At 42.6% G+C, this 14,464-nt stretch overlaps 1 protein-coding gene across 3 annotated transcripts in view; it reads left to right on the top strand.

Annotated features, from left to right (window-relative positions):
- The window catches only part of sipa1l1 (signal-induced proliferation-associated 1 like 1), a 90,985-nt gene that overhangs the window by 65,051 nt on the left and 11,470 nt on the right, over positions 1-14,464 (top strand). For 2 of the 3 annotated variants that reach the window (XM_030404719.1, XM_030404721.1), the window contains 9 exons: positions 1,628-2,207; positions 3,882-3,980; positions 4,740-4,915; positions 6,601-6,888; positions 7,269-7,418; positions 8,083-8,216; positions 11,569-11,666; positions 11,897-12,384; positions 14,236-14,427. In XM_030404719.1, coding sequence (XP_030260579.1) covers positions 1,628-2,207; positions 3,882-3,980; positions 4,740-4,915; positions 6,601-6,888; positions 7,269-7,418; positions 8,083-8,216; positions 11,569-11,666; positions 11,897-12,384; positions 14,236-14,427 — 2,205 coding nt within the window. The remainder of the gene's footprint in view (positions 1-1,627; positions 2,208-3,881; positions 3,981-4,739; positions 4,916-6,600; positions 6,889-7,268; positions 7,419-8,082; positions 8,217-11,568; positions 11,667-11,896; positions 12,385-14,235; positions 14,428-14,464) is intronic. The other variant, XM_030404722.1, reaches the window with a different exon arrangement.

A 14,464-nucleotide genomic window follows, 5' to 3' on the forward strand; every position in this document is an offset into this window, starting at 1 on the left:
ACCTTCTTCTGTCGTTCTTGTTTTAGTCTGTGAGAGTTGAGTACATATGCCATGTGGGAAGTGCAAGCAACATTTTGACATAGTAGTAACTACTGAGGCTACTCCCACCATTCATTTATCACCAGTGTACTCTATGAGTCTGTGTGTTCGCTCGCAGAGGCAATTTCAACCAGAAAAACATATTTCTTCTCTCACCTCTGTATGCTACAAACAAGGAAAGGTGGGAAATGAGGTGTCAACAATTTGACGGTTATTATAATTGAACACCACACGTCTCCAGTGAGGCCGGGGTGTCACGGAGGTATGTTTAGAAATATGTGGGTGGCATATTGACTTTAGTTGCTTATTAGACAAAGTGATTAATCCTGGTGTCACCGGGTGCCGATACATGTCGGCAGGGAGGCATGTGGGATGAGGGCTCCCACTTCCTGTGCTACTCTTGTCAGCTGTTAATTATCACCTGAGAGAGGATCTGTGATTGAGCTCTTTTGATCAAAAAGTTGAGATTGGAACATGAGATTCGATGTGTTTTTGCTCGTTTCAGGGCACAGTTAGCCTTTTTGTTCACTGCTCCAGACAGAGACATTCCACAGACCAGGTTGTAAGTCTGTTTGTCTCACATAGAAGTAAAACAATTTAGTCTTTTTTTCCAGTCAGCAATCATTTCCTTGTGTTTTTTGGAGACGCCCAAAAAGTCCTTCTTTCTCAGCCACATTTTCCTTTTCCCTCACTCTGGTTTTTCTGGGGCTTTGTGCAGGAGATTTGGAATAGTAGTCTCCCCTCATCCTCCTCCTCAACTCTGCTTCCTCTCCTTCCTCCCCATGGCTGCTCAGCTGAGTTCCTGACATACCAGACAGGGCAAACAGCCTCAGATGGCCATTCCAGGGACTTAGTGAAAGGAAAAGGGGGGTGAGGAGTAGGGAGATGGAGAGCAGAGAAAACAGGGGGAGGTATAGGACATATAAATAAGGTACATGCTACACTAATGGGAACAGGCAAATACTCATTGTCTTCACACAATAGCAGATTTGTTATGAACAGCGATCAGATAGTTGACATTTATTTTGGAAGTCAAGAATAGTGTCTTTAATGTTCTCATACTAAAGTAAGTGAACAGCATGAATACGTTTTGATAGTAAATGCTTCAGGCTTGAATGTGTTGTGACATTTGAAGTAGATATACTGTGAAATAAAAGTGTAAATGTAAGCCATACAATCTATGATGTCGGAACAAAATACCTAACCTAAATTGGTCAGTTTCTTGGTCAATACTCAACAACCAATTTGTTAGAATAGAAACAGCATTTACAAGTTGTATTATTGTTGGAACCACTGTAGCATAGATAACTAGATCACTGTCCATTTTCCTCATTGTAACAACTTCCAACAAAACATGAGTTAACTTATTCAGTTGGTCCCTAAAGGAGACATGAAAGCAGATAGAATGTTGCCAAACAAAGTTTTATTGGGAACCAATTTAAATAACAATGATGTCATTATTCTTAAGCCATTACATTGTGCAACATTTCCCACATAATTAAGTGTTAATACAAAAAACATCTCTATTGCCACTTCAACATCAATTCTTCTCTTTACTCATTTCCTTGGTGTGCTCCTCTCCCTGTAGTGTGGCGGTCACTCGTTCCAAAGACGTGCCCTCTTTCGGCCCTCTCATCCCAGAAGGCGTGACCTTTCCCAAGTCCTCTGTGTTCCGGGACTTCCTGCTGGCCAAGGTCATCAATGCGGAGAATGCCGCCCACAAATCGCACAAGTTCCGCGCCATGGCCACCCGAACACGCCAGGAGTATCTGCGCGACCTGGCTGAGCGCCACACCACCAGCACACCCATCGACCCCTCAGGAAAGTTCCCTTTCATCTCACTGGCTCACAAGAAAAAAGAGAAAAGTAGGCCGTACGGAGGGGCAGAGCTGCGCAGCCTGGGGGCTACGACCTGGCCGGTCCACGTTGAGGATCATGGGACCGGAGGGGAACTGGAAGCCCTTTTGGCCATCTCCAATGACTTTCTTATCTTGTTGGACCAGGAGGCCAAGGCTGTGGTGTTCAACTGTGCCACTAAGGACGTGATCGGCTGGACGCTGAGCAGCCCTGCATCTTTGCGGATTTTCTACGAACGTGGAGACAGTGTGTCTCTGAGAAGTATCAGTAATAACACTGAGGATTTCAAGGAGGTTGTTAAACGTTTAGAGGTGAGAGGACACGCCACAAAACATTACAGATGTGTTACAGATGGGTTCTACAACTTACACAATTAAATTAAAAAACCACTTCTTGCTGAAATATGTTTAATAAGTAGATATTTGCTGTATTCTCACATTTATATCAGTCATTGACAATTGTGGGTCTCCCTGCCCTCTGCTGTCATAGCTGAGGTCATGGCTAGGCCAGTTGGTGCCAGGTTTATTTCCCAAGTCATTTTTTTGTTTACATGCCAAAGCTGTTTTCTTATTACTGGTCTCAGATTATTGGGGGAGTTTCAGAAACACCTCTGGACAGCATACTCCTAATGGCTCCTACACCTACACAGACAGTGAAGTGGTGCTAGCTCTTCCTTAGCTGTTTCCATGGAAACTGGTTGGAAAAAAAAAGGTGTTTTCTTATGTAATCATCAGTGCTTTAGAATACATTCATTTCCCTAGCCTGTCCCAACGTTCAAACTGTGTGTGTATGTGTGTGTTTGATGGTTTTTATAATGTATTTATGTAACCTGGATTGAGTCCACCATCTTTGATTTGCACACATGCATACTAACATATCAGAACACACACACACACACACACACACACACACACACACACACACACACACAGTTATTTGGTTCAGGACTCAGAAATGTATCACTTTCATGTTGCATTTCATGCATCTGGCGTTAATCTTCAATCATTTGGACTACCTCTGTGCCAGAGAGAAGAAGGGAAGTGGCCTTGGGCCACCCGCTTTTTGGAACTCGTCTCCCCCTCTCTCTTTCTTCTCTCTCTGCTCTCTTTTTCTCCTCTTGTTTGCTCCTTATCATTGCCTTTTTTCTTGTATTCTCTTCTCCCACGCACACATTCAAAAACATCAGAGAGCATCATAACAATTCCTATCAGGTGCTAGTCTGCAGCATGATTTATTCACGCTTCCCTGTGAGTTTGACTTCTATAGAGCTTTTACTAACGTCCTGTTCAGACGGAGAAATGCAAGGTGCTCTGAAGCCGCCAGGCAGTTCCCGAGAGCGAGAGAGAAGGATGAATTGTGACCGACCACAATGAAAAAATCATCTACAATGAGGATTGGTTTTACCATGTCCTTTGTCAACTCATTGGTTGCCCTTTGCAGTTTGACAAGTGATGTAGGCTGTTTCTCCTTCAACATTTAACTATTTTCAACTTCTTCACATGACTTTCTGAGACAAAAGAAGCACAGCCACTTTGCAGCGCACCCCACCCGGCCTGAATGCCAAGAGTCGCATCCTTCCATGAAAAACATGAAGTTCAAAAATGTTTTTCCTAAGCAAAGCATCTCTGTGTGAACACAGCCTCAAGTGGCACAGCAAGAGACACCTGCTTTTATTGTGTGTGTGTGTGTGGCGCTGTGTGTCTGTGTGTGTATGTCTAATCCCCTTATTTTTCCCTACTATTCAATATGAACATTTCTACACATAAAAATGCGGTTGTGTAAATTTGTCTGAGGTTGTGGAGAATAAGTTTGCCACCATTTTTCTGTCTTTTCATTTTAACTGTCTCCTTTTTTGTGCATTTTTTTCTCCTCACCTCTTTACCTGTTTTTTTTAAAAAAATTTTTATCATCCCTCACATGATCATTCCTGTCATTGCATCTTTCATCTGTACTTTTTTGCATCTCTCTGCCCTCCCTATGTCCAGTTCCTGACCAAGGGTTGTGAGACATCAGAGATGACGCTTCGTCGAAATGGCCTGGGGCAACTCGGCTTCCACGTCAACTATGAAGGCATCGTGGCTGAGGTATCTGTCAGCTCATAACTGAAAGTTTTGCTGAAAGTGTACTCTAAAACAGTGTAGTTCATTGAGGTACAATCTGTGTTTACATTGCAGATATGAATATGCCTTACTTAATCACAATTCACAATCACACACTTAAGTAAGGGGCATGGACTAACCTACTAACCAGTTAACTGGCCGTAGTCTACCGGTAAACAGAATGATATACCCTTTGCTATTTTGTTATGTACATTATATCTCAGAAACCCCTTGAGGGAATTTCTTCAAACTTGGCACAAATGTCCACATGGACTTGAGGAGTAATGGCATTTTATATCCAAAAAGTCAAGAGTCAACTTCGCTATGACATTATATTGTTCTGCAAAATAATGTTCTGGTAACAATGAACTCAAGAACTGCAACTTGAATGTTGTGTGGAGGCATAAAATCATTAGGTAACTTTTTGATGGAGTACATATCAAACAAAAAGGGGTTGAAAAATACCTATATTTTAAATGAAAATGATTCTAAATATAATGAATGGGAATTGTAATAATTTAGGTTAGATGTAAACCTCAGAAATCTTTCTTTCCTCTGTCTGGATTACAAATGAGCATCTAGTATACAAGTGAATTTTTCATGTTACCCAAAATCACACAAAAGGAAAGCAAAGAAGAATGATTTTTTTGTTTCAGTGGAGAAAAGTACATAACTTTCTTTCCAGGATAAACTGTTTAATCCCTCCACTGCAGCTGCAATTCAATAAAACTTTGTTATTAATAGGTGGAGCCGTATGGTTATGCCTGGCAGGCAGGACTGAGACAAGGAAGCCGATTGGTAGAAATCTGCAAAGTTGCTGTTGCAACACTGACCCATGAGCAGATGATTGACCTCCTGCGAACCTCAGTGACAGTGCGTGTCGTCATCATCCCACCACATGATGACGCCACTCCGCGCAGGTATGTGGAGATGGGATGTTGTTTGTTTGCCTAAAATTCTTTATGCTAACCACTTACTTGTTAATATATCAGTTTAGGGCTGCACGAAAAATCGTTAAAAAATCGCGATCTCGATTCACACATACACGTGTTCTCATTTCCACACATAGCGATTCTGAATCATTTTATATCTAGAGCTGAATCACAAACAAATGCTCCCATTTTCCTCCTGGATTTTTTGAAGCGCCCCCAAACGCAGCACTTGATTCAGTGGAGGAAGCCCGCCTGCAGTTGAGTGTTTGGAAGGAGTGAGTGAGAAGCCGTTTTTAGACGGGGCAGCAAGCCCCCAATCTGCGCGTCCTTTTGGCGGCCAGGTCCGCGGTTTTAGACAGAGGGCGGTAAATTGAGGGTCTGTTTTGGTTCGCCGATTTGCCACCTCGGAGGGTACACTTATTTCCACCTCGCCTGCTAGATGGGCAACTGGACAGCCGCTGAGATCCGGGAGATGCTAGCGTCTCCTGCATCTCTAGCTTGTTGTAGCGCAAGCTAGGAACGGTCGCTACTTTCAAATTAAAAGCCCCCCGCTAAGAACCCAGTTCTAAACTCCAATTCGGTGCAATGTAAAGCTCTTATTTTGAAGACAAATTTGTTGTCAATTGTTCACAGCCCAACATCGGGCGTCACGTCACGTCACATGTTTACGCTGACCCCAGAGGCAGCTTTTGGAAAAGGAGGAATATTACGCCTCCGTTTTAGAAAGCCAATCACAGCAGCTATCACATATCACCTAGCCAAGGATACAGCCCCAATAAACACTGTACAACATGAGGGATAAAAGGATGCACTCTCATCTTGGAGACAAATTTTTTTTTTTTACTTTTGTAAAAATCATTTCTCATCCAGTGATAGAACTTCAACAAAACAAAAAAAAGCATTGCTTTGGCAGAGGCATAGTAGTATGCCTCTGCCATACTACAATACTACTTTTTGTTCAAGTTCATCAGTGCAATAAACATTTTGTGAAAAAAATCGTGCCAGAGAATCGTGATCTCAATTCTAAGCAAAAAAATCATGATTCGCATTTTTTCCAGAATCGTGCAGCCCTATATCAGTTTGTGTACTGGAGAGACGCACACAATTGTTATTCTGTGGTGCTTCAGGAGTCTAGTTATTACATTTCTGATTAAGTCTTTTTGAAGATTTTATCACTTAAGTCTTTCTATGTAACTCTAGCATATAGAAATACTCTGGGCAGATAGCTTTACTTGCTAAATACTGCTAACTGCTAACTGGCAACTACTCAATGAACACCTCCAGGCCAAGGCAGTATACTGTCTATGCAAGCAATGGAGGCCAGTTACAGTGCTTAGGTTATTTGAAGATGTTAAGATCCCTTGAGCTTTGTTAAGAAATTGATCTGTAGCTAACGGCTGCTAATCAGTATCAGCGACAAGTCCCTCCATAGCTGCCTGATCTTACAGGAAACATGAACTATGCTGAGGCAAATATACTCCACTCGCCAATTCATGGGAACTTTACGACACCAGATAAAATACTACTGCATGTGATCCTTAAGATTTGTCACTTTTTATTTCCAACCTTATTAATCCCTGCAAAAAAAAAAAAAAAAAAAAAAGTCATGTGAACATTTGCTGACATAGACAACACTTGATTCTCAAACAAAATTTCCTTCCTCCCGTTCGTAGGGGCTGTTCAGAGCTCTATCGGATGCCTGTGTCAGATTACAAGGGTAGCAGCAGCGATAGTGGCTCCTTCGAGTACAAGTTCCCCTTCCGCAGTAACAACAACAAGTGGCAGAGGACGTCCAGCAGCCCTCAGCAATCACTGACTGCCTCGCCACAGCCCCACACGCCCAACCGGGCCATCAGCCTGGGTAGTTCAGTGGGGAAGACCCTGTCAGCTGAGAGGCTAGAGAGGGGCGCAGTCATCCCACGCAGTGTCAGCAGCGATGGCCGGCCCCTAGACACCAAAAGGTTAGAGCTTTTTGGATTTATAGATATGGATTTTTAGAATGTAATATTCATGTTGGAGGGAGTATACAGTATTGTAGTATTTGCTTGAGTTATTTTTTTTGTTTTCTGCAAGCTACTGTGTCAACAAAGCACCTAAAGGACAGCTGTTGAGTGTGTAGCTGATTTTTAAGCAGAAGCTTTTAAGTATTCATGTATTTTTTTCATCCGGCATGCCTGCAACGCAGCAATCAATGGAATTTCCTCTGAAGGAACAACCTAGAACATTTTGTTCCTACAATGACTTGCTGTGTTTCTTTCATCTTCCTTTAGTTCCTCAATTTCCACATAGCCGTAAATTCTTACAGTTCCTGTGTGTGCATATATGTTTGTTCGTTTACCAGGATGTCTCCAGGCAGTGAGAGCTATAGCCTGGCCTCCTCCCTGGCATTGGGTCGTTCCCCTCACAATCGCAGCTCTCCCAGCAACCTGTCTTGTTCCAGTGACGCCTCTGGAAGCTCTGCTCACTGGAGACAGAAGTCCATGCCTGAGCAGTAAGGAAGAGGGGGGGAGAGATTGTGTATAGATGACAGGGTATTTTTAAGGCAAATGATGATGCATCAAATCAGAGAAGCGTATGAAGAGCAGCAAATCTCAGCCAGTTATTCAGCCGTTAGCCACATTTTTCATGTTTTTTATGCAGCTGTTATTGATAGATCATGTTGTCTTTTAACTGTTAACTGTCTCAGTTTTATCTTTAGAAAGCAATTTGAGACAATAACTTCACTTATCTTGGAACACATTTTACATTTAGGAAGCTGATGATTTATTCATATCCAGCAAGCTAAAGTGAAGTTATCAAATTCATATTTAGTTTTATCCTAAAATAGCAAAAGTTGGCTTAAGATTGGATTCATTTGACAGTTGTAACAGTGTCTGACGTTAGTGTAGGAGAATGAAACGATTGCATCTCAGTGTCTCTGTCTATGATAATGCTTTTGACAGAAGGTCTTTATTTGAACATTTTCCTTTTTTTTTTTACTTCCACCCACTACTGCCTGTGGGAAAATGTATTGTGTTTCAAAATCTGTCATTCCATCCATTCTAGCTCTGCATTTTAAATCAGTGGAGAAACACATTTAGCTGATTGGGGGTAAAAAAAATAAAAATAAATTATGTTCAGTGTTCTGATTTCATGCTTGTGTGCTTGTTCACCAGGTTTGTAAGCAATCGTCACTCGCCGATGTCTGGGGAGAGACGAGAGGTGGTCGGAGAGGGCAGCTCCAGTGGGAAGTCCACTCCCAATTGGTCAAGAATGGAGGAAGGGGGAAGTGGTGAACGAGGGTCAACAGGTGAATATGACTGTGTACGAAATCACATGTTAATGTACTTCAGTAGTTGTCCTGCCAACTGCATATACTGCTCGCTGCCTATTGAATAAACAGTTAAGTATGCCGTTATCAGCAGACTGTTGATACTGAATGATACTCAAGCAAACCTTACTTGCATCACACCACTGTGTTGATGACATTACCAGTCACCTTAAGGGAAAAAAAAGAAACCCAATAGAGGCCATTGTTTGAAGTTAAATTTTGTTTTAAAAAAGTTGCTCTCTGTTAGCATAGTGGACAGAGGCCTTGAGATGAGGCAATCCACAGTCCACCAGTGTTAAACAACTCAAACAAATAGTCCACAGGCTTGTATAGGCAGCCGAGGGAGACAGGGACAGGTTTCATTTTTTGTGTCATGTTACAAACCTCTCATATATAGCTAATAAAAAAGTGATTTACAGATGTAAATTGCTGCAAATTGTTACATAGAGTCCCTTTAAGATTAAAGGTGCGCTGTCGTCATACTTTAACGAGATGCAGAAGAGGAGGCTGTTGAGCTGAGAGGGCAACTGCAAATGAGAAGATCCAGGAGGAGGTTTTGTTTCTGGCTGTGTACGTTATCTTTCAGTTTACGCAAAGAAGCGCTTGACGTTAATAATTGAAAATAAACAGAATAAATACAATAGAGTAGACAGAATTGTTGCTCAAGTCATCTGCTGCATTTGTTGAGGTGACTTGTGAGACTGTGGGATAAGAGAGGTGTGTATGCTGACCAGAGAGGCATTCAGCCAGCCCATGAGCCAGCTACCCTGCACTTGCACTTGCGGAGCTACTAAACTAAAACAAACAATTACATTTTCGATTCAGCACCAATTTTCATAAACTGCTAATAATTCATTTATCTCTCTCTCTCTCTCTCTCTCTGTCTCTCTCTCTCTCTCTCTCTCTCTCTCTCTCTCTCTCTCTCTCTCTCTCTCTCTCTCTCTAGAGAGATAAATGAATTATTAGCAGTTTATGAAAATTGATGCTGAATCGAAAATGTAATTGTTTGTTTTCAAACCTTTCTGGCATACACTATGCAGTTAAAACACAGCCTATATCTTGTAGAGAAATAATTGATTTAATACAGTGAAGGTGCAGCGGCTTAATACTCATAGTAGATTCTAATGTTTCCTGCAATGTAAATGTACTGTATGTTTTCATATGGAAGGAATGTGAGGGCACTTGACTGTTGAAAAGCGTGGGAGGAGGCGACAGCACAGGAGAATAATCATCCATATTTATCCGCTTTGCTAAATGCTTTGAAATGGCAGATATGTGTGTGTATTGTATAGATTTCCTCATCTGTTCATGCCAGGTTTTTGCCACTGCTCCTTCAAGAGCTGAGATACGAACTCTGATAGCATCCACACTGTCTATAAACAGCATTCCCATGCCCTCCTCTTCCTCCTCTTCTGCAGGCCGTGAATTATTTTGCCTTAACCGAGAACATCTTAATGTCTCTGCCAACAAATATTTCACTTTTTCATGTCACTTTTCACTCTATTCTGGTAGTCTAAGGTTTAATAAAGGAGAGAGAAAAAGAGGAGAAATTCCTTTCTTTCCTCTTGACATAGTTGGCCAACCTTCTCTTTGTGTGCCTTTTCTTCCTTCCTTCCCTCCCTTCCTACAGTTAGTTCCTCACTCTCTGCGGGCACTTATGTTTGCCTCTCATTCATCTTTTTATCCTCTTGTACATTGGCTTTCATTTAATTACGATAATTGTCTCGTGCACTGTTTTTGGAAGTTTTCTTCTTGTTTACCACTTGGCCTCTAAGATTCACAAAGACCACATGCTCCTCTGCTGCTCCTTCGATTCCCAGCAGAATGTTGCTCTGGTTGATTGTTGACCAGCCTACATTTCAGCCGTGCCCTCAACCTGTTCTGCTTGCCACAATCACAGAGAAAGGACCTAGTCTCTCATTTTGTGGTTGTTTATAGCACTTATGTCTTTATTGGTCAGGGTGGAACAATGCAGGCCGGGCCAGCTCGCCCTGTGTCGGCCAAGTGTCCGGCCCTTCACAGGCTACTTCGCCGTTTCTGTGGTTTAGTGTTCTGTCCTTTTCCTCTTCCTCCCATTTTTACCCCCTTGACCCGTTCAGCAATGATGATGTGGCTGTGCTCTGTCCAGAAATAACACGAGCCATGCAGAGGGCAGGATACTCGCTCTTTCTCTTAGCTTGTGTTATTCAGTTCCAGTCACACACTGAAACATCACATTACCATAGCCATTGATGTAGCCTATATAGGGTGTTGCATTCCAGTAATTATTGCATCGAGTTTTCCTGTTGCTTCCTCCATTTTGAATCGCATATACTCCATTTTCGTTTGTAACAGGTTTTTTGTGGCAGGTTTATGATTAATTCATGAATTGGGTGGTGAGATGCAGATAATTTTCTGTTTGTCATGACTTTTCTTCCCATGTACAATTTTCAATGGAGCAATACACAAGACTCCTTGTTTTGATTTCTTGTAATTATTGTTTTTAAGGACTCTAGGTAGTTTGGCGACTACTCTGTGGAAGCTAATGGGATGCACAGCAATATTAACTACCCTAAAAGTGTTTCTAGTTCAGGAAGGCCCACAGGAGGGCACACATTTAACCAAGGTGATCGGAAATCGTGCTTTTGGCTTGTCACGTGTCAAAACAAGACATTTAGTTGTCCAATCACATCTATAAAAACTCTTGAGAAACAAAACAATATCATACACACATATAGCCTATATATGTACATGCACTCACAGAAGCAGGCATGCACACGTGCAACCATCTCTAATTAGTGCACAGAGCCCTATGGGCTGCAGCGTAATGAATATTCTAAGTTAGATATAGAGGCATTCACTACATTACCAGATCCACCCCAGCAGATGTTATGATACCTCCCTTAACTCTCCCTCTCATGGTGCTGTGGTCATTAGCTGCCCGCTCTGGGTATCATGTTGCATAACATCTAGACAATTACACAACAGTCCCATTTATACCCAGAGTTTTGCTTCAGGCCACATACACACATTCCCTCATGTGGCACAGCTTGCCCAGAACAAACAAAGCCAGCAGGGACTGTCTGGGGACACATTTCTGTTTGATGTACGTTGCGTTTGATGACAAATGATCTGTGTTTCTGTTCATGGACACTGCAGATGCAGAATGAAAACAATGTCAGCGCTATGGGCCTCCTGGAAGCATGAGTGCTGTAGTAGCAAAATACACACAAGTGAGCGGAGAGGAGAACAAGTTCTCTGTTCTCATCAGCAAATCATTTGTTTGTCCCGCAGGGTTTGTGCATGTGTTTGTCACTTACCCAAGCTGTTTTCTTTGGAATGTTTCTTGCAGAGGCCCCAGTCTCCAAGTCTGGTCCAGGTTACTCAGGAGCTCCCCGCATCCAGAGGCAGGAGCAGGTCATCCACATCTCACCGAAGAAGGGCAGCCAGGTCAGACTGTACATCTTTCTTACACTGTTTACTTACACAGACAGACAGAGTTGTTTGTTCGCTTTTTCTGAACCTCTGTTCGTATGAGGTTTAAAATGCATTCTGTAATGTTCATTCACTGATGTTTTCATTGCCAAATGACTATCTGTGAAACACCGATGTTTTAACTAACATGGAAACCTCCCTCTGTCATATCCTCTTGCTCTTCCACTTCCTGTTTCTTCTGGCAGTCTGACGGACCTTACTCCGGACACTCGAGCAGTAATACTCTATCCAGCACAGCTTCCAGCGGGGGCCACAGCGACAGCGATAAATGGTACGAAATGGGAGCGGGTGGAGGCTCCAGTGGTGACCAGGGTGAAACTGAGCCCAATGGCCTGGGAGGAGGTGGCTACCTCCAGGGGGCCTCGGCCGACAGCGGCATTGACACAAGCTCTTATGGAGCCTCTCACCACTCTCACCCCCATTCTCATCATGGCAGCACCACCTCCCTATTGGCTCCCAGTGGAGGCAGAGAGAGCAGGGAGCGGTCAGTATCTCCATGGCATAGCCCCACCGAGGGAGGCCGCAGGATGCTGGAGAGATCACCTGCTGCCGCTGAGTCCCCAGGACCTCCAGGAGAAAGGAGTATGGACGGAACAGGCCGGACCCCACCTACTCATCTCCTTGTTAGAGACAGCAGCACGTACAGTCTGAGTGAAGCTGGATCGCACTCAAGGTCTGTTTGTATGTTTTTGTGGTTACATTGTACACATTGGAGTACACTTAACAGGAAACATTTCTGCGTTTTTATTATCCTGACTAATCGAAAAAGAAAAATGATTGAGATCTAAAGGAATCTATAAAAATATTATAAAACCATAGTCACTGGTCACGTTCTAAAAATATTACTGGCCAGAGATGAGTGGTTATGGGTTGGTATTGCTTGGCTATTCAGGATTCCAAAACAAAAAGGTTTGGAACTGCTGCTTTGTATTGTGGATAGACCAATCATTGGATCCAATAATCAGCATTTTACTGATTTAAAGTATCTGTGTTGTGTATGTTCAGTTGCTCAACATGTAAATGAATTTATGTTATGTCCTACTTTGGCTCCGATACAGCTGCCTCCCTTTATTTGTCATCACCACTCTCTGGTCTCACTAAGTCTCACGCCCACAACACTATTGTGATTGGTAACCCATCACGAATTAGTCCGTGATCAGACATGCACAAATGTGCGCATAAGGAACCGGAAACTCCACACAAAGCCAATACCTGGATTTGCTTTGCAGTCTGATGTGAAGGGTTTTTTTGTCCTTTGGTCGCCCCAAGAATTTAATTTTTAAAATCAAATTCCAAATGTCCTCCGCAATTACCAATAATCTGTTACGCTATCTGGCCCGAAATCAACACATTGATCCCTATTTGCTCTCTATCCAGTGGAGTTAAAAAAAAAAAAGTCTGGATTACAGTCACTGATTCTCACCAAAACACATTGTGTGTATCTTAACAAACTCAAACATTACCAAGTTCTTGCAAGAAACACTTCTCATTCATCTGAAAGAGCTGTTTACCCTGAAATAAACACAATTTTGCCTGAGGTTGAGGGAATCGGCATCTGCAGCAAAAGGCAAACACAATCAGTGAGATGCTTTAAAGGAATATTTATTTATTTTGTCACCTTGACAAGCAGTTGACCAAAAGCCACGCAACCAATAGCATACAACCTAAATTATGCTGAAAAACATGGAAAACAAAGTGAAAACAGCTGTGAAAGCATTTCCATCAGCACAGATTTATAATGAATAAAGCAACATCTTTTTTTTAAATCTCAAGAAAAGTTGCATCTGACAGCTTTAACCAGTTTTACTTTTGATTTCAGGTCTGACCTCTCCCACTTTATCCTGTGTAGTCATTGCAGTATTTGCCTGATCTGTGCAGCATGTTTCCATTTCACTCAAGCTGATTTTTTTTTTCACCCAAGAAGAACACACACTAGACCACCTCCCTCTCAATAAGTCTTTCCAGGAAACGAAGCACGGGAGTAATTTTAACTCCCTCTTATCTTTCCACATTAGGCCCCAGGAAATTTGGAACACGTGTCTGACTTTTCACAGCTGAACTCTCGTGTCTGGAGCTGAGATAATTCCAGTGTCTCTCTCTTCCTGTTTGAGCGAGCCTTAATTCACCCGTTCAGATAGAGTTACAGTTCATGACCTGGGTATCATCTGTCCAGCGTTTAGGGCACATTTGTATTCTGGCGTAGTGGCAGCGGGGGGGTGAGAGGGGCCTCTGAAATTAGTTTGCCAAGGTTGACTTGACCACAGGTTATACTTTGATAAAAAATGTTCCATCTATAACGTGGTAATGTATGTCCACCCTAGAAATTCCTAGATGATTAGAATGTTACAGATTTATATTTACTTATTTATGCTTGAACAAATTGGATTTCTTAAATTGACATTCTCTAAACACTCCAAAAATCCTGTCATTGCCTTAAAATGGTTGATTATCCTGCAATTTGTGTATATCTTACATCAGTGCGATTCCAGAGGAGTAATCCCTCTGCTTCTCCTCCCTCCATCAGCGCCAGGCATTCAGGCCACAGCTCCCCAAGAGAGGAGTCCTCCTCTTCAGCCACCTCCCCTTCATCCCAGTCTTCGGCATCCCCTGGGCCCAAGAGCTTCTACCCCCGCCAGGGAGCTCAGTCCAAGTACCTGATTGGCTGGAGGAAGCCCGGTTCCACCATCAATTCTGTCGACTTTGGAGACACACGCAAGTAAGGATTAGGAGAAACAAAAGTTGCTCTGTCATTG

The sequence above is a fragment of the Sparus aurata genome, chromosome 22, assembly GCF_900880675.1.
Source record: "Sparus aurata chromosome 22, fSpaAur1.1, whole genome shotgun sequence".
NCBI lineage: Eukaryota > Metazoa > Chordata > Actinopteri > Spariformes > Sparidae > Sparus > Sparus aurata.